This window comes from Quercus lobata, chromosome 7, assembly GCF_001633185.2.
Source record: "Quercus lobata isolate SW786 chromosome 7, ValleyOak3.0 Primary Assembly, whole genome shotgun sequence".
NCBI classification, from domain to species: domain Eukaryota; kingdom Viridiplantae; phylum Streptophyta; class Magnoliopsida; order Fagales; family Fagaceae; genus Quercus; species Quercus lobata.
Genome location: NC_044910.1, coordinates 40,553,860 through 40,579,343, shown reverse-complemented (window position 1 = coordinate 40,579,343; position 25,484 = coordinate 40,553,860). Strand labels below are relative to the sequence as shown.

General features: G+C 35.8%; 2 protein-coding genes across 4 annotated transcripts; both read left to right on the top strand.

Annotated features, from left to right (window-relative positions):
* The first annotated feature begins 242 nt into the window (after positions 1-242).
* Positions 243-15,168, top strand: LOC115952821 (serine/threonine-protein kinase CTR1). Its single transcript, XM_031070113.1, has 16 exons — positions 243-1,033; positions 4,463-4,764; positions 4,860-5,004; positions 5,683-5,786; positions 6,585-6,793; positions 8,842-9,252; positions 9,383-9,423; positions 10,321-10,389; positions 10,506-10,606; positions 10,691-10,775; positions 10,910-11,008; positions 11,357-11,425; positions 11,538-11,669; positions 12,956-13,050; positions 13,134-13,339; positions 14,827-15,168. The coding sequence occupies exons 1-15, from the start codon at positions 452-454 to the stop codon at positions 13,240-13,242; spliced, it is 2,553 nt and encodes an 850-aa protein (XP_030925973.1). The 5' UTR covers positions 243-451; the 3' UTR covers positions 13,243-13,339; positions 14,827-15,168.
* A 5,302-nt stretch (positions 15,169-20,470) lies between these two features.
* On the top strand, positions 20,471-23,998 carry LOC115953275 (heat stress transcription factor A-3). Of its 3 annotated transcripts, none has more exons than XM_031070870.1 (3): positions 20,471-21,304; positions 22,172-22,739; positions 22,845-23,998. In XM_031070870.1, exons 1-3 carry the CDS (start codon positions 20,885-20,887, stop codon positions 23,303-23,305), a joined length of 1,449 nt encoding a protein of 482 aa, XP_030926730.1. In that variant the 5' UTR covers positions 20,471-20,884; the 3' UTR covers positions 23,306-23,998. The 3 variants fall into 3 exon arrangements, with proteins under 3 accessions (XP_030926730.1, XP_030926728.1, XP_030926729.1); XM_031070869.1 differs by having other exon boundaries at positions 20,476-21,304; positions 22,172-23,243; positions 23,612-23,998; XM_031070868.1 differs by having other exon boundaries at positions 20,474-21,304; positions 22,172-23,998.
* Positions 23,999-25,484: the final 1,486 nt, after the last annotated feature.

Here is a 25,484-nt window from a genome sequence, read left to right as displayed (position 1 = left end):
CATATATGGAATATTATCACACATGTATATCTTTCTTCTATATGCATAAATAGACCATTGTCTATAACAAAATCTAGCTGCGCACACGCATGCACATAGACAAACCAACCTAAACAGGAAAGTCCAACGGCCGCGTGACCGAAAAATCGGGCGTATCGGGCACCCGGTACGTACCGAAAAGCATTAAAAAATATAAATTGATCGTGTATTTAAAAAAGAAAAAGAAAAAACAAAAAGAATATTACGATTACGCCACCGAATAAAACCGCACCGCTTTCCTTTCTCTCGCTCCGACAATCGAATTCTAGAGAGAGAAACTTCGTCCACCAAAAATTCTAGAGAGAGAAAGAGACTTCAAAGACCTCCCAATTTCATTTTTCTCGCTCCTTTAACAATGGCGGATTTTAGGGTTTTGTGAGGGGGAAGGAGATTTTGGATTGTGAAGATCTAGATGGAAATGCCTGCTAGAAGATCGAACTACACGTTGCTAAGCCAAGTCCCCGACGACCAGTACGTCACATCGTCTGCCGGAGCTCCGACGTCGTTTTACGAGTCTTCGTTGTCCGGCGAGTCGAAGAACAACAACAAGTTGAAGGCGGAGAGGCCGTTGGATTGGGACGCGGTTGGTGATCACAGAGGGAATCGGATCGGGAACCTGTACTCGTCGATAGGGCTTCAGAGGCAATCGAGTGGGAGTAGCTTCGGAGAGAGCTCGCTCTCCGGCGAGTACTACGGGCCGACGCTGTCCACGTCGGCGGCGAACGAGATCGACGGTTTGGGAACGTACACGCACGACGACGTTTTCAGAATCGGCGAGTTCAGAGCTAAGGCGGTGGGGAACACCGGCGGCGGGTCCTTTTCTCGGAAGAGCTGGGCCCAGCAGACGGAGGAGAGTTACCAATTGCAGCTTGCTTTGGCGTTGCGGCTCTCGTCGGAGGCAACTTGTGCCGATGACCCTAATTTCTTGGATCCCGTGCCTGACGAATCGGCGTCGAGGTCGGGTTCCGCTGAGACCATTTCTCATCGTTACTGGGTAATTTCCTTTAGTTTGATTTTTGTTTTATGATTACTAAGCGTAATTGTTTCTATAGTTACTGAATTGAATGCCTAGCAAAAGCTTTAGCCAAGTTAGATGTCTTTAACTTTGTGGGCGCATTGATATGGGAATTTCGAATCATGGGTTTAACATTAATGCTTGTTTTAACTGTTATGAGGTATTAGCATAAGGTTTTGTTTTGTGAAAAAGGGAATAAAAGTTGGAATTATGGAAACTAGAGGTGTGTAATTGGGTTGGCTTTAGTTTTGGAGCTTATTTAGCTTATTTGCTTATGTACAATTCTTTAAAGCCTCGCCTTTTCTAGTTACAACTTAGTACTTTTGCTGACTTTTAGCAAAGAAAGCAAATCCAAACCAACAATAGCAAGATGGGAGGACTTCATTGAAAACATTGTTGTCGTGTGCAATGAGAAATATTGACAGTACGAGCGTATGTGAGGGAACTGTATGGAAAAAAACTACGTAGGTTAATGCAGTTGTAGAGATCATGGTCATTTACATTTTGATTTGAAAGATAGCATTGGATTTCAAGATTGAATTTAAGCGGTGGTAATCTAATCTAAGGCTTCTTCTGGGAAAGATAGCAAGTGCAAAATGGAGCAGCATAAACCATAGAAATATAAGCGTCTGCTCTAGGAAAACTAAGCTGTCCTTCTATTATCTTCGAAGTGATCAGGAGTGGTTTTATTGTAAATTTGTACGGGGAAATCAACATCAGCAGCCTTTGAAAGTGAATTTTAATTTTTCTTCTTTTGGGAATTGTAGGCCCGAATTTGATACTCAATATGGTTAAAGGAGTTGGAAAACATAAAAGACTTTACCATTTATGATATGTATATCTATATTTTTATATTTATCTTAAGTACTTGCAGGTTTTGGTAGGTTTTCTGTAGAGAGAGCAAATAGGAGCTTATAACTATATTAAACAAAGAGAGAGGCAGGGTTGGGGTGGAGGGTTTACTAAAGTGAACTAGTCTAGATAGAATTGTTTTGTGGATTCCTCACTGTAGATATCGAATACTTCACTAATGTAGAAGTTAACATTTTGTAGCGAATCCTGATTAAATACTTTAGATAAAACCTCAAAATAGAAACTGGACAATTGTTAGGAAGGGATAACTGAGAGAGTTATGGAAATTTGAACTGTGACACCGTTCAGATGCACCCCTTCACTAGTTGGGGGGTTGGGTTAATGTAATAATATAGATATTGGTTGTGTCTATTGAATGAGGCTTATAAATCTGTTTGGGGTTGAAACAAAATTTTAAGCATCCATTTGGCATTGATGTAGGGAGTAGAGTTTTAGCTGTAGAGCTTTTGATAAATAGCTTTAACTAAAAAGAGATTTAGCGTTTGAGGTATTTGGCAATTATAGTGATAAAGTGCTTTGAAGTTGTTACACTCGTTTGGTAACAAACTTGATAAAGAGCTTTTAGATGTAAGAATTAAGAAATAACAAAAGAAGACATAATAAGAGTGCTTTATTTTTTCATACTTAAACCCAACCAATTCAATTAATGGCCAATGTTCATTTAATTATTATTATTATTATTATTATTCTCTCTCTCTTTCATAATAGGTGGGCATCGAGTATCATTTTGGAAAATAAGCATAGTGATTTATGTTTATTCATTATTTTTATTGAAAGCTAAAGCAATTTGTGAAAGGACTTTGACACTAAATGGCTGGGATGTACGTTTCACTTAGGATCTAAATGACTGGAAGTTGGATTTAATGCTGGATTTCCTTCATATCGTGGAATTCAATACACCTTCTTTAGAAAGTGAGGATCGTATGAGACAGAAGTTGAAGAGGAATGGGGATTTTGATATCCGTTCGTTTTATAATGAGTTGAGAGGTCCCTTTTCAGTCGTCTTTCCTTGGAAAGGTGTTTGGAAAGTAGAGGCCCCTCAACGAGTTTCTCTTTTTGTTTGGACTGTAGCTTGGGATAAGATTCTTAAGGGTGACAACTTGAGGTGTAGGGGTTTTGATTTATGTTATGTGTCGTTGTTATGGGGATACTGTGGATCATTTGTTGCTTCATTGTGAGCAGGCTCATCGGCTGTGGAGCTTTGTTTTTAAATCATTTGGGGTTCCATGAGTCTTACCATGAACAGTTTCAAATATTCTCTTTGGTTGGTGGAATTGGCTTGGGAAGCACTCGTCAAGCATTTGGAATTCAATTCCGTTGTGCTTAATGCGGTGTATTTGGAGGGAGCGTAATTGGAGGACTTTTAATGACATGGATAGTTTGTGAGACCAGCTGCTTGCTTCTTTTAGTGGCTCTTTGTTTGACTGGTCTAGGGCTTGGGGACTCACATCTAGTGATTCTTTCCCTTTATTCCTTAATTCTCTTCTTCTTTTTAATTAATTTTCTTCTTTTTTCTCTTCCCTTGTAATTTTTCTGGTCTGCTTTGTGCTCTTTTTGCATAAAGCAGCTTTTTTCAATGTACATCTTTCTTACTTATCCAAAAAAAAAAAATAGCTTTAGCTTAAACCTGTTTTCCAGCTTTAAGTGGGGAGGGGATTATGTAGGATCTTTAAGAATTTAGCACAACAATAGATTTTTTGACAAGTTCTTGATGGATTCTTGAATAATGATTGATGTCCAACAGTTTTTGGTTATAAAAGATTGAATCTTGATGATAGTTTGGGGTTGAAACAGGGGATAGAATTAAAAAACAAGATAAATAAAACACTAGGCAATTGCACCTAGCTTTTCTAAGTAATCACACCCTCAAAGCTTAAAATAAGCTGCTGAAATCTTATTAGAATCAATTTCACTATGAATATCTTGACTACAATAGTCTACAATAAAGCCTTTATATAGGCTATTGTTAAATCCTTTCCTAGAATGACCACGATTACTAATAACAAACAAAAAAGGGCTTAATAACTTCTAAACCAAATAGGAAAATTACTAAAAACAGAAAATAAGTCTCATGGGCCTTTGGTACAGCTGAGGATAGCCGATTTCAGATTTCTGGAAATTACCAAATTGCCTTATTCTAGTAGAGCTTAATTAAAGCTGATCTGGCAGCAAATAAACAATAAAATAAGAAACGCCCTAAATTCATGCTTGAGCACTAGAACTGGCTTTCCCTCTCCTCTTATAGGTCTTTAAAGTGGCTTCCACTTACGTTCCCCGTCAGGGGGTTCTTAAAGCTCTTTAGCAAAATTGCCAACGTGTGGGTGTGACAAATTTTGCTAAAGAGCTTTAAGAACTTGTAAAGTTCTTTCTCCCTCTGTAAATGCAATACCAGACAGGCTCTAAGTATTATTTTCTTTTCCTATGATATACACAACCAAATTATTGATTTTGTAGATGCATGTTATGTTTTGCAGACATAATACATGTATGCATCTAACACTGAGTATCCTGCTTTATTAATCTAACCTGTATCAGGTGAATGGCTGCCTGTCATACTTCGACAAAGTTCCTGATGGGTTTTATCTGATTCATGGGATGGACCCATATGTCTGGACTGTTTGCACTGATCTTCAAGAGTATGGTCGTATTCCATCAATTGAATCACTAAAGTCTGTTGATCCAACCACTGATTCTGCAATTGAAGTAGTTTTGATTGATCGACGTGGTGATCCAAGCTTAAAGGAACTCCAAAATAGGGTCCTCGGCATTTCTGGTAGCTGCATAACCACAAAAGAGGTTGTTGATCAGCTTGCAAAGCTTATCTGCAACCGTATGGGGTGAGTTGTTTGAACTACACCTTTTGTCTTCAAATTCCCTGAACATATCTGTTCCCATCATACATTTGTAACCAACTTTTTATTGCTATCACAAGGGGTTCAGCTTCCACTGGAGAAGATGAATTTGTTCCCATCTGGAGAGAGTGCATTGATGAGCTAAGAGATTGCTTAGGATCTGTTGTTGTTCCAATAGGTAGCCTATCTGTTGGCCTCTGCACACATCGTGCTATATTGTTTAAAGTAAGCTCCCAATCTATATATGATTTATTCATTTTGCCTTGCTCTGGAAGTTTTAAGTGTTTTTATTGTTAGAGCTATGTATCTTGATTAAAGTTCAAAATTTTTCTTCCCTTTGGTGAAACTGTGTGCAACTGATACTTACCAAAAAAGAAAGAAAAAGAAACTTTGTGCAACTGATGCAGCCCGAATAAGGCAGCAAAGTTGATGTCTTTGTTGTAAAACAATAGAGAAAGCCTAGAAGGCAGAAAATGGAGTAATTCTAGGAATAATCTAAGTTTTCTATAATAGAATGACTAGTCAATCTTTTATAGAAAACTTTATAAGGGATACAGAGATTGACTAGTCAAAGATATGTAATAAATTCCAGATAGTTTCCAAGACAACTTATTATGTAGTCTCAGACATTCTAGGACACAACTTACTACATAATATTAATACTGCACATTCTCACATACTCCACACTTTACTTGGATGGTCAATTACAAATTTTCAAAACAAAACTTCTATAGCAATACTGACACAACAAAGGTTAACATATTATTTTTTTTTCCTATGTAGTCAAGGAATTTAGTTGTCAATTCACCCTTTTAGCTACTGCATTCGCAACTCTTAGTGGCTTTTGGTGTTTGTTTATTTTTAATATAATTGAGGGGATCTGTGCAAATATGATCTTTGCAGGTGCTAGCTGACACAATTGATTTACCGTGTCGAATAGCCAAAGGCTGTAAATACTGCACAAGAGATGATGCTTCCTCTTGTCTTGTCCGGTTTGGGCTTGATAGGTATGATTTATTGGTATTCATGGTATCTATTATTGACTTAGTAATGCAATTTTTAACTGTGTTCCTTGGGTTTAAGTCATATGTTATGCAACTTCTCTTGGGACTGTAAGTTATCTATTTTTGTAGTGTCGCAGAATTTATTCCTTCTGTGACAGTGAGTCTGTTCCTGTGAGCACATGTTTGTGTTTCACAATTCACATGAATGTAAGATTAATCTGATCAAGTTGGGTTATGGTCTTATAGAATAATTTGTAATGGTTTTGAATTTAGTATTACTTTCCTTTTTGGTCATGAAGTATGAGGTTGGAATTTCTGCTGAAAATGTCTTGTCATCTAATATTTTGAAATTATCTGGAGGAGCTATTGAGGGGACACTGTTCATGCATCGGGTGTCCTGCTTCAGTTTGTTTTAATCTTGCCCCCAAACAAAAGGGAAAAGGAAAAAAGATGCACCTGCCCTGGTTTATTTATGATATTAATAGCATATGTAAATTTACACACACACACACACACACACGCACACATATATAACTAAGGACAAAACTTATGTACAATTACTTAGGCATTATACCTTAGGTTCACCAATTAAATTCAATCATGTCACTTATTGGACAATGCAGCCACATTGTTGAACTTCAATGGGGAACTTAAGGTACAACACATAAGAAACTGTACCTCAGGTCCTTTACTAATTACATATTTTCCCCACACACATATTATATTTTTGTGGTCTCCATTTTATAGTTCAGTATTATCCTATTGTTAGAGACTTCATGAGGTATTTCTTGTATATTTCAGGGAATATTTGGTTGATTTGATTGGGAATCCAGGTTACTTATGTGAGCCTGATTCCATGCTCAATGGTCCTTCTTCCATCTCAATATCTTCACCATTGCGCTTTCCACGACTTAAACCAGTTGAACCCACCATTGATTTCAGGGCATTGGCCAAGCAGTATTTCTTGGACTGCCAATCACTTAATCTCGTATTTGATGATGCTTCCACAGGTTAGTGTTCTCAAAGTAACAATGTAAGCTATATGTTCATATTATAGCAAGTTGTCCTTGAATTTTAATTTAATTTATCTTTTTCCCTAGAATGATCTGCTAATCCTTAGTGTTGTGGCTATTCATATCTGCTATATTGTAATTTGCCTTTTTGATCAATCTGTAGTAAGCCAGCTGTTTACAAAAGAATTCTCTAATGGGCATATATATGCTCACCTCGCAGTAAGAATTGAACTATTGGGGGTTGCTTTCATTGTAGTTTTTTATGCAGTATTCTTAAATCTGTTATTTGTCTGTTCTTCTCAACCTTTCACCGTGCTTCAGAACTTGTGTGCATTAGAGGCTCTAATGGGACAATCTACTGTATAAGGTGATTCTCGTTCATTGTTGTTGGGTTCTAGGCCCTGGATATGTGATCAATGGTTATGTTGGGTTCACTTACTTATCAAAAAAAAAAAAAAAAAGTTACGTAGGGTTCACTTAGACTATAATATGTTGGACTCTTTGACAGCTATACGTGGCATGCCATATAAAAGGAATATGAGGAACAATTACATAGGGTTATGTAGTAAGCCAACTGTTTACAAAAGAATTCTCTAATGGGCATATATATGCTCACCTGGCAATAAGAATTGAACAATTGTGGGTAGCTTTTGTTGTAGTTTTTTATGCAGTTTTCTTAAATCTGTTATTTTTCTCTTCTTCTCAACCTTTCACTGTGCTTCAGAACTTGTGTGCATTAGAGGCTCTAATGGGTCAATCTACTGTATAAGGTGATTCTCAGTCGTTGTTGTTGGGTTCTAGGCCTTGGATGTGATCAATAGTTACGTACGGTTCACTTAGACAATAATATGTTGGACTCTTTACCAGCTATATGTGGCATGCCATACAAAAGGAATATGAGGAACAGTTACATAGGGTTATATCCCATTTTACTTACTCTCGCAGCTCCTATTTATGTGTGTTTTATTTATCTTCATGTTTTGTTTCCTCTATATATGTTCTACTTTTTTTAAATTTTTTTTGGTGTTTGTTATAGTGAAAACCAACTTTATTTTTGTTTTACACCTGAAAAGTCAAGGAAGATCTGAAATACCTAATGAAAAAGTTACTAATACTTGATGGGATGGGTATTTGGTTGCTCGAGGCCATTTATTTTTATGATGAGGAATTGATGGAAAATTATCTGCTTTTGGGTATAAATGTTTTGATATTCAATCCAGATGACAAGTTGCAGAGACACTGATGCTGGATGGGGTGCAAACTCAATTTGATGGTTGTTAGGGAACTCAAATTTGAACTCCGGGTTTTGGTAATTAGAGAGCATGCATTTGTTTATTAAATATAAATTAATAAATCCAAGGGGAAAAGAGTAGGTAGTATCCTTGTAATGTGACTCACGATACTTGGTTCAACACTAGTCTGTATTTCATTGATAAGTACTTTTGGCTTTCCGGATAATTAGTTTTTTTTTTTTTTTTTTTTTGCCCAAATGCCTATGGTGATAATTATTTGGTTCAAATTTTATTGATATTAATAACTTAATAAAATTTTTGTTGTGCCTTGTTAAAATTTAACTTCTGAAGCCCTAAGTGAATGTAAGTGAGCAAAGATGTTAGCTTATATCTCATCCTCTTTACCATAGAAGGACAAGTGAAAAGTTTGGGTGTGGATCACCTGCTCCTTTTGATAATTCTAGACTCATTCAACTTCTTCTGCAGTGGAAAAAGGATTGTTCATTATCTAGTAGCACATTTTTTTTATTGGTAAGTTACATACGCACCCAGTAGGTCTTGAACCCATGTCCTCATCCTCCACCTAGCACTTTTAGGGGGAGGAGGTGCCAATTGAGCTTAAGCTCATTGGCCATCTAGCAGCACATTACAGCACATTTGTTATGCCTTTTTTTTTTTCCCTCTTGTTGTTATGGTTTCTCATATAGCTGTGGTAATTACTATACTGTAGTGTAGTAAAGTTTAAAATGATTGTTCTTGTATTATGGTTTTGATCCTGTATAATAATTCTAATTCATTGACTAATTATCACAGGAATTGTTGTTAATGAAGATCCTGGGTTTTTCATGCATACTCAGCAGTATGAGAGGAAGTACACAGACAAAAACAACAATACTCTGATTTCAAGTGATAATGATGAAAATTCTCACTTACCTCTGCATCCAAAAGTTTCTCAACCAAGTGCTCAGGATCGAGATTCTGAAATGTTCCAATCGTGTAATCCTTCTCCAAATATTACACACTCAACAGCCATTGGCAAAGATACAACCCGTCTTAAACATATCCCACCTGTTGGGCATATGAGGGTGGATACTATTAAGGATTCAAGATTCAGTGAGGGAGCTCAGCTGGTTTCCGGTAAACCAAGTAAAGAGCTTTCTATTGAGGTAGAGGAATTCGACATTCCATGGAGTGATCTTGTTCTAAAAGAAAGAATTGGAGCAGGTATATATGTGAACATGATAATTGTCTAACAGAACAGAATAGAGAGGCCATATACCTCTTGTGTGCAATGCAATTTATTGCAATAATTTTGCACAAGGAAATACTTAGAATCAACTTGGTTCCTTTTCAGGTTCTTTTGGAACCGTTCATCGTGGTGACTGGCATGGTTCGGTAAGCAACTTATCCCTCAATTATAATGTTTCTATATATAATCTAGAGATCAAATGACCGTTGTTCAGCAATATCAAGCCTTATTTATATCCGAGAATATCAAACTGTATTTGCAAATGAAATGTGTAATATATGATTGACTTTTGGGCTTTAGAGGTAGGGTTGAGGATCAAAATACTACTTTTGATGAGAGAACTAATTATGTGCCTATGTAGGTGAGTGCTTCTACATACATGCACATACATGCATAGCTATCCAATGAAGTCCACAAAATTGTGAAATTTTTAGTATGTGTTACTAATGGATAGTAATTGGGGTGAAGAACATGATGCCGGATCTTAAGATTATTTGTTATATTAATTTTATCAGTGTTTATATCTACATTATGATAATAATAATATATAAGGCAATAATCTCCACCATGTCAAATTGATGCTGCTAACCATACATTTAGGATGCCTGCGTAGTAGCATGATGTAGCATATGGAGGCACAAAACATTCTCAAATGAGTAGTTGTGTTATTAAGGCACATGCCTAATATTGCAGCTCTAAATTCTTGAGCTGTTTTCAATAATTTACAATATATACCAGCTATGCATCTACTGTTGCTGAGAGGCACATCCTAATATTGTATGTGCTTCTGTTTTTTTTTTTTTTGAGAGAGAATAATGCATTTTGTTTGCATCTCCAGTGTCTTTTTTCATGTATGGGGTTTAATGTTTGACATGAAATTCCCTTTCAATATTTTTTGTCGAAATTTGATTTTAAGCTAATGTTTGTGATGTGATCTGTTTTGTATCTTTATGTGTTTCTTGTGTTGTTTGTAATTTTTAATATATTGTTGTTATTATCCACTTATGCATTATATATATATTAAATTTAAATCTATATTCCAGGAAGTTGCTGTGAAGATTCTCATGGAACAAGACTTTCATGCTGAAAGATATAAAGAATTTTTGAGGGAGGTATGTACTGGCTAAGAACTTGAACAAATTTTGCTCTAATGTTGAGAAAGCTAATCACGCTTTCTATGTTTATGAGCCTTGATTTGAGATGTGGTTGGACTTCTTTTGTTTGTTAGGTTGCAATAATGAAACGACTACGGCATCCGAATATTGTTCTCTTTATGGGCGCAGTCACTCAGCCCCCAAACTTATCCATAGTAACAGAATATTTATCAAGGTTTTGTAATTTTTTCTTAAACCCTAATATCTGCTTAAGGGGTTTAGATTGTTCAATGAATTAAAATATTGACTTAAAGTGCAGAGGTAGCTTGTATCGACTTTTGCATAAGGCTGGTGCAAGAGAGATGTTGGATGAGAGGCGTCGTTTGAACATGGCTTATGATGTGGTATGTGTTCAAAGACTTGCATTTGTTCATTCTTCTGTTTTCTCATTCAGATCATCATCGCTGTTTCTTTTGTCATCATTATCTCAACTGTCTTGGTTCTTCTGTTCTAAATGATATGTCATTGTTTTATACAGGCAAAGGGAATGAATTATCTTCATAAGCGCAACCCTCCCATTGTTCATCGAGATCTAAAATCTCCAAATCTTCTGGTTGACAAAAAATATACAGTGAAGGTAGGAGTGCAAAGTTTTCAAGTTTGTGAAGTACATTGTCAACTTTCATGTTAATGATTAATGAGCCAGGCACCATAATTTTGCTGCTGTTATTTTCCTTTGGCTCTCATGGAATTATTTTTTATTGATATGAACCTGTACAAGCGGCAAACTTTATGTCTTTCAATGGGAAACAGTATATTCTGTACCCTCTTGTTATCTGCTCAGATTCTCCGTATAGTTTATAGTGACTATTTCTGGTGTTATCCATTAGAGTTGAAGCTGTAATTTGTAGAGGACTTCTTGTTTTTATATTTGGTGAGTGCTTCTACCTTTTTCCTCATACTGCTTGAATGGCTGTTCATTTAGGTTTGTGATTTTGGTCTTTCCCGACTAAAGGCAAGCACATTTCTGTCATCAAAGTCAGCTGCTGGTACGGTATGTTCTATTGAACTTGACAACAATACTTCAGCTGGTTATTATGTTAAGAAGGCATGAGCCATATTATTTTAACACAGGAAATGTAACTATTTCTCTTCTATGTAATTAGCCTGAGTGGATGGCCCCAGAAGTTCTTCGTGATGAGCCATCAAATGAGAAATCAGATGTTTATAGCTTTGGTGTAATCTTGTGGGAGCTTGCAACATTGCAACAGCCATGGAGTAATTTAAATCCAGCACAGGTATATATATATATATATATATATATATTTTTTTTTTTTTAAATTTTAAAGGGTAAAGATAAATTTATTAGAAAAGAGACTACTTCATGTACAATGCACACAAAGAAGCCTAAAGAATACGATGAGATTCAAATCCAGCACAGGTTGTAGTTTGTTTTTGATAAGTCAAATCATGGAAAGTGAATGTAGGAGTGTATGAGTATGATTGTGCTCATATTTTGCTTCTATAACTTGGAATGGACATCGGAAAAGGGAAAGTAATAAAGTATTGTTAAAGTAAAAAAAGGGGGATTCTAGTATAATATAAGGTCACTCTTTGTTCAAAAATACACAATGTATTTGATACAATAATAAAAAAAGATCAAAATCAAAATAGAAATGATTTTCCAATTTTAAAGTGATTCAATTTCATTTTTTGAATGAAGTTACACAACACAGTTTTTATTATTTCTAATTTTGATTATTAATTATAATATATAATATTAGTATAGGAATATTAGTATAAGGTTTTAAGATTTGCACAACGTCTTAGTAACTGATGATTGCAAAAATTTTGAAAGCCAGAGAGCACAATTTTGGTGCTAGGCTGGTCCAAGTTATGGAAGAACCGTAATTTGTAAAGGCATTTAGTAAACAGGAAGTCCAAAACATATGACAAGTATATTCTGGGGACACTAAAATCTGACCAATACTTATTTCATTTCAAAAACTTCCATTTTAAGTATGCGAGACTATATGAGTATATTTTAAACATTTATACATATAGACATGTTATATTACATTAATCGAGCTTCAAACTCACGAGTTGTTCATGAGCACATTATCATGTTTGAGTTTAGCTTGTTTAATAGTCGAGACTAAACTTAGGCTTTAGCTTGGCTCATTTGTTGAATAAACAAACGTAAACAAGCTTTTTTCCAAGCCAAGCCCAAGTTGTTTAGTAACTGCTCGGTTCATTTACAGTTCTATGCACACATGTTAAGCTCTAGATAAACGTTGTCTATAAAGCTGATTAAATCTTCCCTAAACTAGATATTAAAGTAGGTTGGCTATAATACAGCAGCCCTGGATTAAGTTTTTATCTTGGTGCATTTCTAACTTCTTTACAAAGTATAACTATGTTATGGAATAAAAGCATAATGGGTCTACTGATCATGTAGATAACTTGTGTTACCTCATCCCTTTTCTCTTACTCTTTAATGTCTGTAGTGTGCACATACAGGCAAATATGTTTGCCTTAGCTCATTGGTTTGGTTAGACATAGTTTGATGTGTACTGTCTTTTAGGTCGTGGCAGCTGTTGGCTTTAAGGGAAAAAGGCTTGAGATTCCACGTGATTTGAATCCCCACATCGCTTCAATGATTGAGTCTTGCTGGGCCAAGTGAGTTTAAAGTTCTAATTCATTTATTCCTAGTCCACAAGTTTCCTTGGCTACCTTTTTTTCATTAATAAATGGTTTTGCAGTGAGCCCTGGAAACGTCCTTCTTTTGCAAGTATAATGGAATCTTTGAGGCCATTGATTAAACCTTCCACACCTCAACCAGGTCGTTCAGACATGACTTTGCTTACCTAAAGGGTTGGAAGACTGTCTTATTCATGCACATAATACAGCATTCTTATGAGGTTTGATGATGTCTGACATGAAACACAAGCTGTTCAGATTGCCTCAGGTGCGCCTAAAACTTCAGCTTCTGGTTACCAATATTTAGTGGTGCACAAATCATAGAGCTCCTTGTAGCGCCAGTTTTGTTGGGGGAAAAAATGGAGGAAAGCCTTAGGCTGTGTTTGGATGGGTGGAATATAGGGAGGATGGAAAATATAAGAGGGAAAATGGGGTGGAAAACTCAGTTTTCCACTGTTTGGAAATGGGAAGAAAATAGAGGGAGTGGAAAACTAGGGAGAAAATTTTCTCCCTGGGCCCACAAATTTTTTCCTCCCAAATTGGGAGGAAAAGCAAGGGGGGAAAACTGCCTTAGTGCAGTTTTACGGTAATGCCCTCCCTTCCCTTCTTCCTTTTTTTTTTTTTTTTTGTGACCTGAAACGTTCTTCCTTTTTTTTTTTTTTTTTTTTTTTTTTTTTTTTTTTTTTTTTTTTTGTGACCTGAAACGTTCTCCTTTTTTTTTTTTTTTTTTTCACGTGACCTGAACATTTTTTTTTTCAATGTGGCCTGAACGTTTTTTTTTTTTTTCAAATATGACCTGATCTAATTTTTACATTATAATAAGAAATAATAATATAAATTTATATATGTGATGTGATAAATTTAATATTATGTAATAAGTATAAATAAATTTATTTCTTACATATTATACAACAAGGGTATAATAGTCAATTTATATAAATTACATTTTTCATCATTCCCTTTTTCTCTCCAACCAAACAAAAGAGTTTTCCACCCTCCCACTTTTCCACCCCTCCAACCAAACATACAAGAGGGAAAACTAAATATTTTCCATCCTCCCACTTTTCTATCCTCCCACAATTTTCCATCCTCCCACTTTTCCACTCCTCCATCCAAACGGACCCTTAATCTTAGGCAGCTTCAAAATTTCAACTTGCTTTGAGATTCCAGGTCTGCATTTCCTTTTATCTGTAAAGGTCTTGGCAGTTAATGAAGCAGAAAGGTATGCTTATGAGGAGCACCTGAACTTCAGGCTTCCTCTAGTGATGTGCATGGCACATCTATTGGGAACTGCCCATGCGTATGGGTAATTGTATGTTGCATATATAGCAGCTACCTTGTGGTGGCTGTGATGTTCAGTGAAATTGAGATATGATATTGTCTCATGTGTGAGCTGTGTATGGTAGGGGATTAATCTTGTGCTTATTTCTTGATGGTATATGATATCAATGTAGGAAGTCTTGAGATGTCCCAACCCTTTTCCTTTTTTGGGTGGTGCTGGGAACAGTCATGAGTGCACGAACATCCCACCCACAACAATATATGTAGTTTTCATTTTAGTTCTCTTTTTTTGGAAGGGGGGGAGGGGGGGGGTTCAAATCTTCTTATATCTTTTCCAGATTCCTTTTTGGTGTAATGGAATTAGGATGAACACAATCTCAAGCAATTTATACCCTGATTGGTCAATTTTTCTTGTCTCTGCTTAAGTTGCATTGTTCATATTTCTAATGATTGTATTTGTGTGATTGTTTGCAGAACCACTGTTGTACATGTCTCTTCTAATTGGTATTCAGAACCCTATTTTTTGCGCAAAGCAAGACTGCCTTCCTAGAATATTGTTTGTTAGGTCATTCTATTGCCATAAAGGGAAAATTGTACAATTCTTTTCATAATTTTGTGTGTAAAGAGTTAGAATCAGTTAATGGGAAGCAGCTTTGCCGGCATTGTACACCAGATGAGCAGTCTCCACATGTATATATACTTACCAATTGTGAAATGTAGTCAATTAGTTAGCAGGTCCATGTTTTTCCTCTCCACCTGTTAGAGTACAAACAGTAAAATTATCAAAGTCTTTGTCACTATAAGAGTTATGCAATACTCTGGGAGTGATTGTTTCTCATCTCACATGAATAGTCAGGTTTTAGAAATGGTATAATACCAGTTAGTTCCGTCGGTTCAATGGTGAACTGACTTGACTGGGTTGGCCTTGCATTAAAAACCAGAAAGAAAAAAAAAATGTCATAAGGGATCAAAGCCAGCCCAACCAACTGGCGATTCAACTGCCATTATCTGTTTTGACTTCTGGTTTTAACTTCTAACTGTTTGGACTAATAAAAATATTTTACTTATTAAAAAATAAGCTTAAAAGTTAAGCCAACATAAAACTAACCAAACATTGAACTATTGAGTGTTATGCCCATACAAATGCTAGTTCAACATTGGACTAATGAATGTTTTGCCTACAGTAAAGCCAGCCTGTATTGTTCATAATTAAAATTAAAATTCTTGGTGGAATATGGTATTTATAGATGAGGAAATATGTCGTTCTATTTCATTATTATGATGTGGGACTTTCAAGAAATCTTTCTCACAAAACAACTCAAAATAATGTAAAAAACATATACAAGGAATAACTTTACTTATAAATTAGTCACCATCGTTGATTTCATTCTTTAAGGAGTAAAATCTCAAAGTGAAAATGTATACGATAATTAACAAAATTAAGCCTTTATAAATCTCCCTTATAAGTTCGGAAGCAAAAAGTATTTTTGAACAATATTTGGCCAAAATAAAATAGAAAAACTTATAAGTTTATTATAATTATTTATATTAAATAATTTAACTAAATGATTTATAACATTTAGGAGTCGAACCAAAAAATAGTAAATCACTCCTCGGTTTTTTGTTCAATTCGATGTTTGAAACAATTCCATCATGAATTTTACAGGGGCGGCTTGATGTATTTGGGGGCTTAAGGCGAAAATTGATTATTTTATTTTAGATGCAAAATTACTACTAATTAACATGAACTACATAGAATTTTTCTTTTTTTTAGAAATTTTATAGACAGAAAAAACTTGACAAAATTTTTCATACTTATTGATGTGGTAGATTGTAGTGGTAAGTAAAAGAGTGGGGTTAGTGATAGACTTAGATGAAAACTAGTAAAAGTTTGCCAACTCACCTCTTTTTATTATTCTTATTTTTTTTTAGAAGTGCAACATTCACCATATTTTTTTACAACAAATCCTAGGTTTTAAGTTGTTTTTTGTTTTCTATTTGAAAATATCACTATAATTATTTTTTTGCCATTAATAACAAGTTGTAACAACCTACTACTTAGCATTGGTTGTAAAAGTGTTATGAAAAATATTGTAAACGTTGCATTTTTCTCTCTTTTATATTTGTTTCTCATATGAGAAAAAAATATTATTTTATTTATTGATTATAAATAACCTTATTGGTTAAAATTTGGGGGTCTTTTTTTTACTTGGGGCCTTAGGTGATTGCATCTTTTGCTCACCCATTCAGCCGGCCCTGGAATTTTACTTATAAAATCTGTAATTAATTGAGATGGAGAAGTATTACTCCTAGACAATTGAATAATTACACTTTTTGCAGGATATTATATCTCAGAACATTAGCCTAATGCTTGTCATAGAAACTGTTTGCTATATTTGCATTGTGAATACAAGTATTTTTAATTTCTTTTTTAAATGGGGATTAAAAGCTAGAAAATATTTCCTGAAAACAATTTTCCATGAGAAACAAACATTTTTTCACTGCTTGAGGAAAGGTAGTCTTGGGCTCGCAGGCCTGGTGCAAGGTTTAACCCTTCCTCATAAGGGGGTTACGCCTCATGGGAAACCAAAAATGTTGAAGATATCTTTTGACTTTTGATTATTTTCATTATTTCCTATAAATTTTCCAGCAATATGCAAAAGATATTTTCATCAACTTTCAAGCTTTGGGTAAAGGAGGCTGGTTGCTTAAATAATTTCTAATTATTTTTAGGCCAAAATTGGAAATTAACACTGTTTGCTAAACAATATAATTAGTAGATACTGTTACAAAATTACATTTTTTACTAGCATCTCGAGTTTAAAAGACTCGATTTTAGTGTTCTGATCACGTTTGATGTTACGTTTTTTCCACATGGCATCCACCTGGAAATTGAGTCTCTAAGACTCAATTTATAAGCAAGTATAATATTTTAAGCACACCCTTTACACCTTTTCATCAGAGAAGAAAGAGAGAGAGGAAAAAAAAAAAATCACCTACAACACAGCAGCCACCACCACCACCACCACCTAAAATCCAACAAAACCACCACCGCCAAATCCATACCCACAAACCCAAACAGACCGAACTCCGCCACCTAATGACCCACCAAAACCCAAACCCACACAATCCACAACCCAGTCACTGAGAGAGAAAGCGAGGACTAGTTCGATGATAGTGAGGTAGTTGATGCAGAAGTAGGAGTAGTTCTTGCGGACGCGGAGGGTGGTGTCGGAGAAGGATTTGGGTTTCGAGAAAGCGGACCACAGGCGGCACTGGGCGAGGTTGTTGTGGACCAATTTGATTATGTTGCTGAGGAAGTTGCGAAAAGCTGAGGTGGTGATTGGTGGTTAGGATGATTGGGCAGTGGTGGTGGCGGTGGTGTTTGAGATTGGGAGAATTGGGGGAGATGTGGTGGAGGACATGGTTGTTGACTTTGTGTTTGTTTGTTGGATTTGAGAATTTGGGAATTGGAAAACAGAGAAAGAGAGAGGAAGAGAAGGTGTAAAGGGTGTGCTTATAAAACATTATACTTGTTTTTCAAAAGGGTGCTTATAAATCGAGTCTTAGAGACTCGATTTCCAGGTGGTTGCTACATGGAAAAAATGTCACATCAGACGTAATCAAACTATGAAAATTGAGTCTCAAAGACTCAATTTATAGGCCCTAAATCGAGTCTCTTAGACTCGAGATGCTAGTAAAAAATATAGTTTGAAAACAGTGCCTACTAATTATATTGTTTGAAAACCAGTGTTAATTCCCAATTTTGGCCTTATTTTTAACTTGATAGTGCTAGACACTGTATTATGCTAATTTCACTTGTAATACTAAAACCAAATCAGTTAGGGTAATCAAATTAGTTAGGCATGCTGAATTAGCCTATACTTCTTTAAAAAAACAAAAAGAACTAGCCTATAAACTAGTGAGATAGAGGATGAGATTATGAGTTCAATACTCTTCGGATGTGTGTGTAATTAGAAATTAGTCAACTTACCAATAAAAAAAGTTTGACATGTTGAATTTTGAATCACATGCAGGCAAAAATTGACACTACCTGAGGGAGAAAAGAGAAATCTGAAATGCAGAATCTCTTTTTAGCAAAGGTAGGTGTTAAATAGTGACATAATTTTTGTAAATAGCCAATTAGCCATGATAATATGAATTAAATTGAACGAAATATCTAAAGTAAACAATGAAATTTTTGAAGATTTGGAAAATTTTCGACAATGTCTTCTATAGCAGGGCAAAGCATCTGTGACAGTCTAGTGCAAGTTGTGCAACTACTAACTACTAAGAAATAGACAGTTAAAAAGACGAAGAACTATGAGCATTGGATTCAGCAGAACAAGACAAATTAGTTCTTTTGAAAGGTTGCTTAATAGCAGAGAATTTAAGGGCTGAAAAGGTAACCAAATATTTATCAATCACGAGGAGACATATTGCAATACTTGTCTCAGTGACTCAGTGTCTATAGGTCAAATGGTCCCCTGCCCGACCTTAATTAAAAAACCGAATTGAAATCAAATGATTGAGATTGATATTTGCAAAAAATAACTTTAAATTTCAACCATCGATTAAAGAAAAGGTAACCAAATATTTATCAATCACGAGGAGACATATTGCAGTACTTGTCTCAGTGTCTATAGGTCAAACAATCCCTACCCGACCTTAACCAAAAAGCTAGATTAAGATCAAGTGCAATTACTATGAATGATTGAAATTGATAGTTGTAAAAAGCAACTTTCAACCTCAACCATTGATTAAAAAAAGTTAAGAGAAGTAAAAAGTGAAAAAATTTTGTGAGGAAAAATAAGTGAATTGCACCCAGTGCAATACCCTAGCAACAACAGCAACCGAAGTTAATTTCACCATCCACCCAACTTTACTTGATCAAATTCAAACTAAAAACTAAACCAAGACCGAGCAAGGACAAACAAAACTTAGGGGGCTGTTTGGATTTGCTATTTCTATAACTCATAACTCAAAAATGGTGGGACCTATGGCTAAGAAGTTCGTTTTGGATTTTGTTTCCATCACTTAATTCTCTGTTTTTTGAGTTATGAGTTATGGAAATTGAAAACACATTTTAGGTGTTTTCAGTTTCCATAACTCAGTTTCCAATGGCATTTTCATAAACTCACAACTCTCTCATTGTTCAACCTCAATGTTTGACTTGTGGGATTTTAATTTTAATTTTAATTTTTTTTTTAATTTTTGAAACAAAGCCCAGCCGCATATCTCTCACTGTTCAGCCGCATATCTTGACTTTTCAAAATTTTTTTTTTTTGAAACAAAAACTAACGGCAGAACTGAGTGATGAGTGTCAAACAGGTGGATTTAGGGAAATTGGGGTATTTTAAGTGATGAGTGATGAAAATTGAGTAAATAGTAATAAGTGATGACAAAAAAAATCCAAACAGACCCTTACTTTCCTTTACTATTACTATGTATTAATAGTGCAAAACAATTTAGCTATGGACTTTAATACATTATAATTTGTCATGACTCAAGATTGATGTATAATAAATGTTATATTCATCATAGGATTATAAGGAAAGAAAGAAAAAAAAAAAAAAAAATAGCGGAGGTAGTGGTCTAGTGGTCATCAAGCTAACTCCCATCTGGTTTGAGAGGTGGAACTTGAAAATACCTCACACATCCACTCAATGCTTACTAACATTCTCGTGGGGCTAGAATAACAATTATGATTCATCGATTCTCCTATATGCATGTTTAAAAACCCAAAAAGTATGATATTAATATGGTAACACAACTGTCTCGATCCTAACCTTTTTCCTTGGCCCAAAACAAAAAAAAAAAAAAAAACTAATAAAAAACTTAAAATTTTTATTAAAATATTTATTAAAAAAAAAGGTGCAATAATTTTTTGGGTACTACTATTTGATTAATATTATTCCAAATTTTTTAATTATCCTTTCCCATTGATGTAATACTGACGTGGCAACAGAGGGAGTCCCAAATCTGGAATGCACTAGCGCCCCAAATCTCCCATTGGCCAGAGAAGTTAGCTTCGTCCCCAAGTATTACGACCAAGCACCTGAAGCAGACAAAAAAACAAACAAAAAAAAAATCCAAGTTGACAAAAATATCTAGCCTATTAGTGGTCCCCAACTGTCTCCAAAACCACACGAATTCATTTCAACGAGAGCGTAGCTGCCCAGAACCTGCAAATCCTCCTTAACTCCAAGGTCGGCGATACTCTCATCTCTCTCAAAATCTCAAAACCTTAATATATAAGTAAAAATGTCTCAGCAAAATCTCCAACACAACAACAACAACAGTAGCCATCGAATCATCAGAAGACAGACGAGCAGAGGTGAACCTCCACCGACTTAAAATCTCTTTCGATTCTTTCTAGATTTTTCTTAATTGAACCCAGGTTGTCGGCAAATTAATCCTCTATTTATATATAAATCCTACCCTTGACTCTTTTAACTCTTATCATTTCATTTCTCTCATATCCATTCGACCAAAACCAAAACCAAAGCAAAAACCTTAACAACAACCTTATATGATTATGGGTCCTAAAGATGAACCACCCAAAACTTCGACTAGTTCAATACAACCCGAAACGTCGTCGTCTTTTTCCACAGCTAGTTTTTCCAACTTTGATGATTCTCTAATGGGGTTCGAATACATGGCTGGTCAAGCAGCAGGTACTACTACTGTACCGTCGAGTAGTGGAGGAGAGGCTGAGAATAATATCGGTGTTCCTCAACCGCTTGGGTGGTTACAGGAAATTTCAATTCCGCCATTTCTGACCAAGACTTTCGAGCTCGTGGATGACCCGGTGCTCGACCCGATTATATCGTGGGGTTCGAGGGGAGAGAGCTTCGTGGTGTGGGACCCGGTGGAGTTTTCGAGCGTCGTGTTGCCTAGGAATTTCAAGCACAGCAATTTCTCCAGTTTTGTTCGCCAGCTTAATACTTATGTGGGTATTTTTTTGCAGTCACACCACCTGTAATGGCTGGTGTCATCTGTATGTAAATGTTTTGCTTTATCTCTCTCACCTTTTTTTTGTTTCTGTGTATTTCTTGGTTTTAGATTGATCATTGATGTTAAGTTTGTAATTGACAAATTGTTCTTTGAATTGTAGCTGAGAGGCCAAATTTGTATATAATCTTTGTATATGTGGGCCTTTTGAACTTTTAAAGGATTTGCTGATGAATTTTATAAATTCTCAATTTATGTTGTTCCGGAATTATAAAAAATGTTGTACTCGTTCATAAAACTCTCACTTCTAAGTCTGGGAGAGGTAATTGGTAGTCGGGTTCTGGAATTATTTGTTAAAATTTTATCTTGAGGTCTACTTTGTCAGGATCATGTTCATGTTAGGCTTGACTTTTCTATTCATGAAACGTACGATGAATGTTTTATAAGTGTTACAAGGATATTCCTTCATCGGCTTATAATTAGGGCTAAGGGATGCATGTTTTAATCTTCACATCGCCGAAGAAAGGAACATCTTCCCCTCTGATTGTGTACCGGATGAGTAGGGAGTTCATCGTCTGCAGGTAGAATTTTATAAGTTCATTTAAAAAAAAAAAAAAAACATCTGTATTTGTGCTATTTAGTCAAGATTATACATGTTATCATCTGACACCTCCTTTTATGTTTAAGGAAGTTTTATGATTTTACAGATTGTATAGTGCGATCCAGCTTCTTCTAGGCGTGAAAATTGACGGCTTCAAATTGTATTATGGATGAACTATTTATGATGTCAATCATCATATTTATATTTTGTTTTCTTGAGTTTTAGGTCATCCTTATTCATTTTTGAATCACTTTGTTTATTCAGGGGTTCCGCAAGATTGATACTGATAGGTGGGAATTTGCCAATGAAGCTTTCCAGCGAGGGAAGAGACATCTCTTGAAGAACATTCAGAGGCGCAAATCACATCAATCCCAACTGATTGGGGTCTATACTGGGCCTTCTACTGAAGCAGGGAAGCCTGGTTTGGACAATGAGATAGAGAGATTGAAGAAGGAAAGGAGTACAATGATGCAGGAGGTTGTTGAATTGCAGCAGCAGCACCGAGGGACAGTGCACCATATGGAAGCAGTGAATGAGAGGCTCCAGTCTGCAGAGCAGAGACAGCAGCAGATGATTTCTTTCTTGACAAAGATGCTGCAGAACCCAGCATTCTTAGAACTTCTTAGGCAAAAGAAGGAACAAAGAAAAATAGATTCTCCCCGAGTGAGGAGGAAGTTTGTAAAGCAGCATCAACATGAAATTGGTAAGGCAGATTCTTCCATGGATGGGCAGATTGTGAAGTACCAACCAGATTGGGGACTCCCCTTTGTACCTTCTTCAGGCCTAGATTTAAATCCACCCGTTGAACATTCTCAGGATTACCTCTCACCAGGTATGGTTACTACACTAGAAGAAATGGGCTTAGGTGCTGAAAGCATACCATTTCAATTTGAGAATGTTGAATCGGTTGAATTAGCCATGCCAGATGAATTTGCAGTATTGCAGGGATTTGCCAAAACTCCTGAGCAGGTGGGAGAAGGGTCATCGAGGTTCAGGACTGAAGATCTGAAAGGAAAGAATGTCATAAGCCCGCCAGAAGAGGTTAATACTGAGTATTTGGTGTCTTATCCTGAAGAAATAATGGAGGAGAAGGCTCTTTCTCAGTTATCTCCAGGGATTGAAAGCATCATTAAACAAGAGGAAATATGGAGCATGGGTTTTGATGCCAGTACTGTCACGCCTAGCTCTCGTAGTGAGTTATGGGGTACTCCAATCAACTATGAAGTTCCAGATTTGGAAGTGACTGGTGGATTATCAGACATCTGGGATTTAGGTTCCTTGCAAGTGGCAGGAGGTTTAGGCATTGATAAGTGGACTGCTGATGAATCCTCTTTTGGTGAGCCTCAGAGTCAAGATGACCAGCCCAAAGATGATATATCTAAAAATAGGGATCCATAGGGCTTCAATTGCTTCTGCACTTGCTCTGCCCTTATGGATCCGAGTTAGTTTTAGTTGAACATATCAACCAACATTGAAAAATTATATATAAATAGAATTCAATCGATTTCAGTATTCTTCTTGATTCTCTGCTTCCACCCAAATTGAATTTTAGTACTCCTATTATGCTGATTAATTGTTGAACTTTCCACCTAGTTTGTGCCGATTTATTTTCTTTCATTTAGATTATGTTATTTAACAAGTTGCATTAGTATTGCAGGTTTTGCTTGCTGGCAAATTAATTTTTTTAAGTTATGAACAATGCAGGTCTGTGACACTTGGGATAGAGTACATGCTTCTACGGGCTTGGTTGCATTCTGCTAAGATATCTTGCTCATAAAAGTGGGTGATTCTCGTCCTCTAGTTGCACACTCACTCACAAGTTCACGTGCGTGATCCTAGAATGATCCTAGAACTTGGGGCTATGTAAATCCATCTTCATGGCTTTTTGGGGGGAATTTGGGTTTTACTAATTTGACTTATGTTCATTTCAAGGACTTCCCTCCCCCCAACTCCTTAAACTCTAGCTGTACTCAGTAGCCTTGAATCTTAGTTTTATGAAAGTAGTGAAACAAGCTGAGGAAATCACAGTAGTCTGTTTTTAAGCATATTTTGTTTCTCCATAAGTCTAAGGCCACAACATTTTTCACAATTTTTTTTACAACTCACATGACATGCTGTGATTGGTGAATAAAAGTGGTGTTAATAATGAATTGATGTATAAGTGATGTTGTTCTAATCATGTCAACAGAAAGTGAAAAATGTTGTTTCCTTATCTTTAGGGCCCGTTTGATACGTATGTTTAAACAACAGTTTTCAGTTTTTTTGAAAATATATGAGTGAAAAAGTGTGAAAATACGTATAATATTGTTTAAAAATTGAAAATATGTGTTTAGACATGTACCAAATACCCTTTTTCTTTACTAATGTCTCTCTTTCCCTCGTAAACTTGACCGCAGGGTAAACATTTTATTACTACACTAAACATCGAACTTAAAATATAGTAGCCTGTGATGGTCCTGGTAAGCTAACTTGAATTTGCCTACACTTGCGAGCAGAATTTAACAACTTCTAGGTGCTCTGGGATATTCATTGTGCATATCAATTCTTGGAGCAAGGGTTTTTTGGGTCTGACAAATCTGCTTGACTGAGGATACTGATGGGTTAATTATTAAGCAGCATATCTTGTAATAATCTTGGATACTTCCTTATATGATTGATGAAGGAAAATGCTAACGGATGCTTTTAGGGTAATAGTTAATAATTTGTTTAAAGAAAGTTTTTATGGGAAAATAAGAAAAAACAAGGCATAAATGCTCTTTTCGTCCCTACATTTTGGGGTCATTTTTATTTTGGTCCTTACATTTCTATTTTACCATTTTTAGTCCCTAATCCAATTAACACTTGTTATTTTAGTCCTTTCCGTCACTCAACTAACAGAAAAAGTTGACGTGGCAAACGGCACATTAAAATAATAATTAAAAATTTTATTTTGACATTAAAAAATGGCACATCAACATCTAAATTAATTTTAATTAAATAAAAAATTAAAAACAAAAAATTACAGATCTAAGAACACAAGAACTTGTTCTTCAATGTTCTTCTTAAATAAAGAAATAAACCCAGCAACGACATCAAACCCAGAATTAAAGAGCAAATCCAGAGTCAAAGAGCATGAACATCAAAGAACATGAACATCAAACCAACAGGAGAAAAAAAAAAAAACATGAACATCACCAAATCAAAGAGCATCAACAAGAGCAAACACAGGAAAACCCACACGAAACAACACCCAAACCAAACCATCCAAAGAATAGAAACCTAGCAAAGCATCCAACTCATCCACTCCAAAACCAAACCATAATCAAAGAAATTTCAAATACCACAACAAGTTAATAACTTAAAAAACAAAATGAAATTTCAAAATGCGAAATCCCAACCAACGAACCCAGTCGAACCCAGCACCCACCAACAAGCTCCGAGATTCCTATTGAAAAAGCTACGCCGCTCTAGCCAGATTTCGGTATCGAGAAGACCGATAATGACATCGGAGCCGTAATCAAAATCGGACCAGAGATCGCGCTGGTTCCTGAGGTCGAGAAACTGAGGAGACTGAGTGGTGTGAAGCTTGCGACGACGG

Excerpts from the sequence above, each read along its gene's own strand:
- LOC115953275 (XM_031070868.1), top strand. The coding sequence starts at position 20,885 with ATGATTATGGGTCCTAAAGATGAACCACCCAAAACTTCGACTAGTTCA. Across the intron at positions 21,305-22,171 it reads TTCGCCAGCTTAATACTTAT|GGGTTCCGCAAGATTGATAC; the intron begins GTGGGTATTTTT and ends TTGTTTATTCAG.
- LOC115952821 (XM_031070113.1), top strand. The coding sequence starts at position 452 with ATGGAAATGCCTGCTAGAAGATCGAACTACACGTTGCTAAGCCAAGTC. Across the intron at positions 5,787-6,584 it reads GTCCGGTTTGGGCTTGATAG|GGAATATTTGGTTGATTTGA; the intron begins GTATGATTTATT and ends TGTATATTTCAG. Across the intron at positions 9,253-9,382 it reads AAAAGAAAGAATTGGAGCAG|GTTCTTTTGGAACCGTTCAT; the intron begins GTATATATGTGA and ends GTTCCTTTTCAG.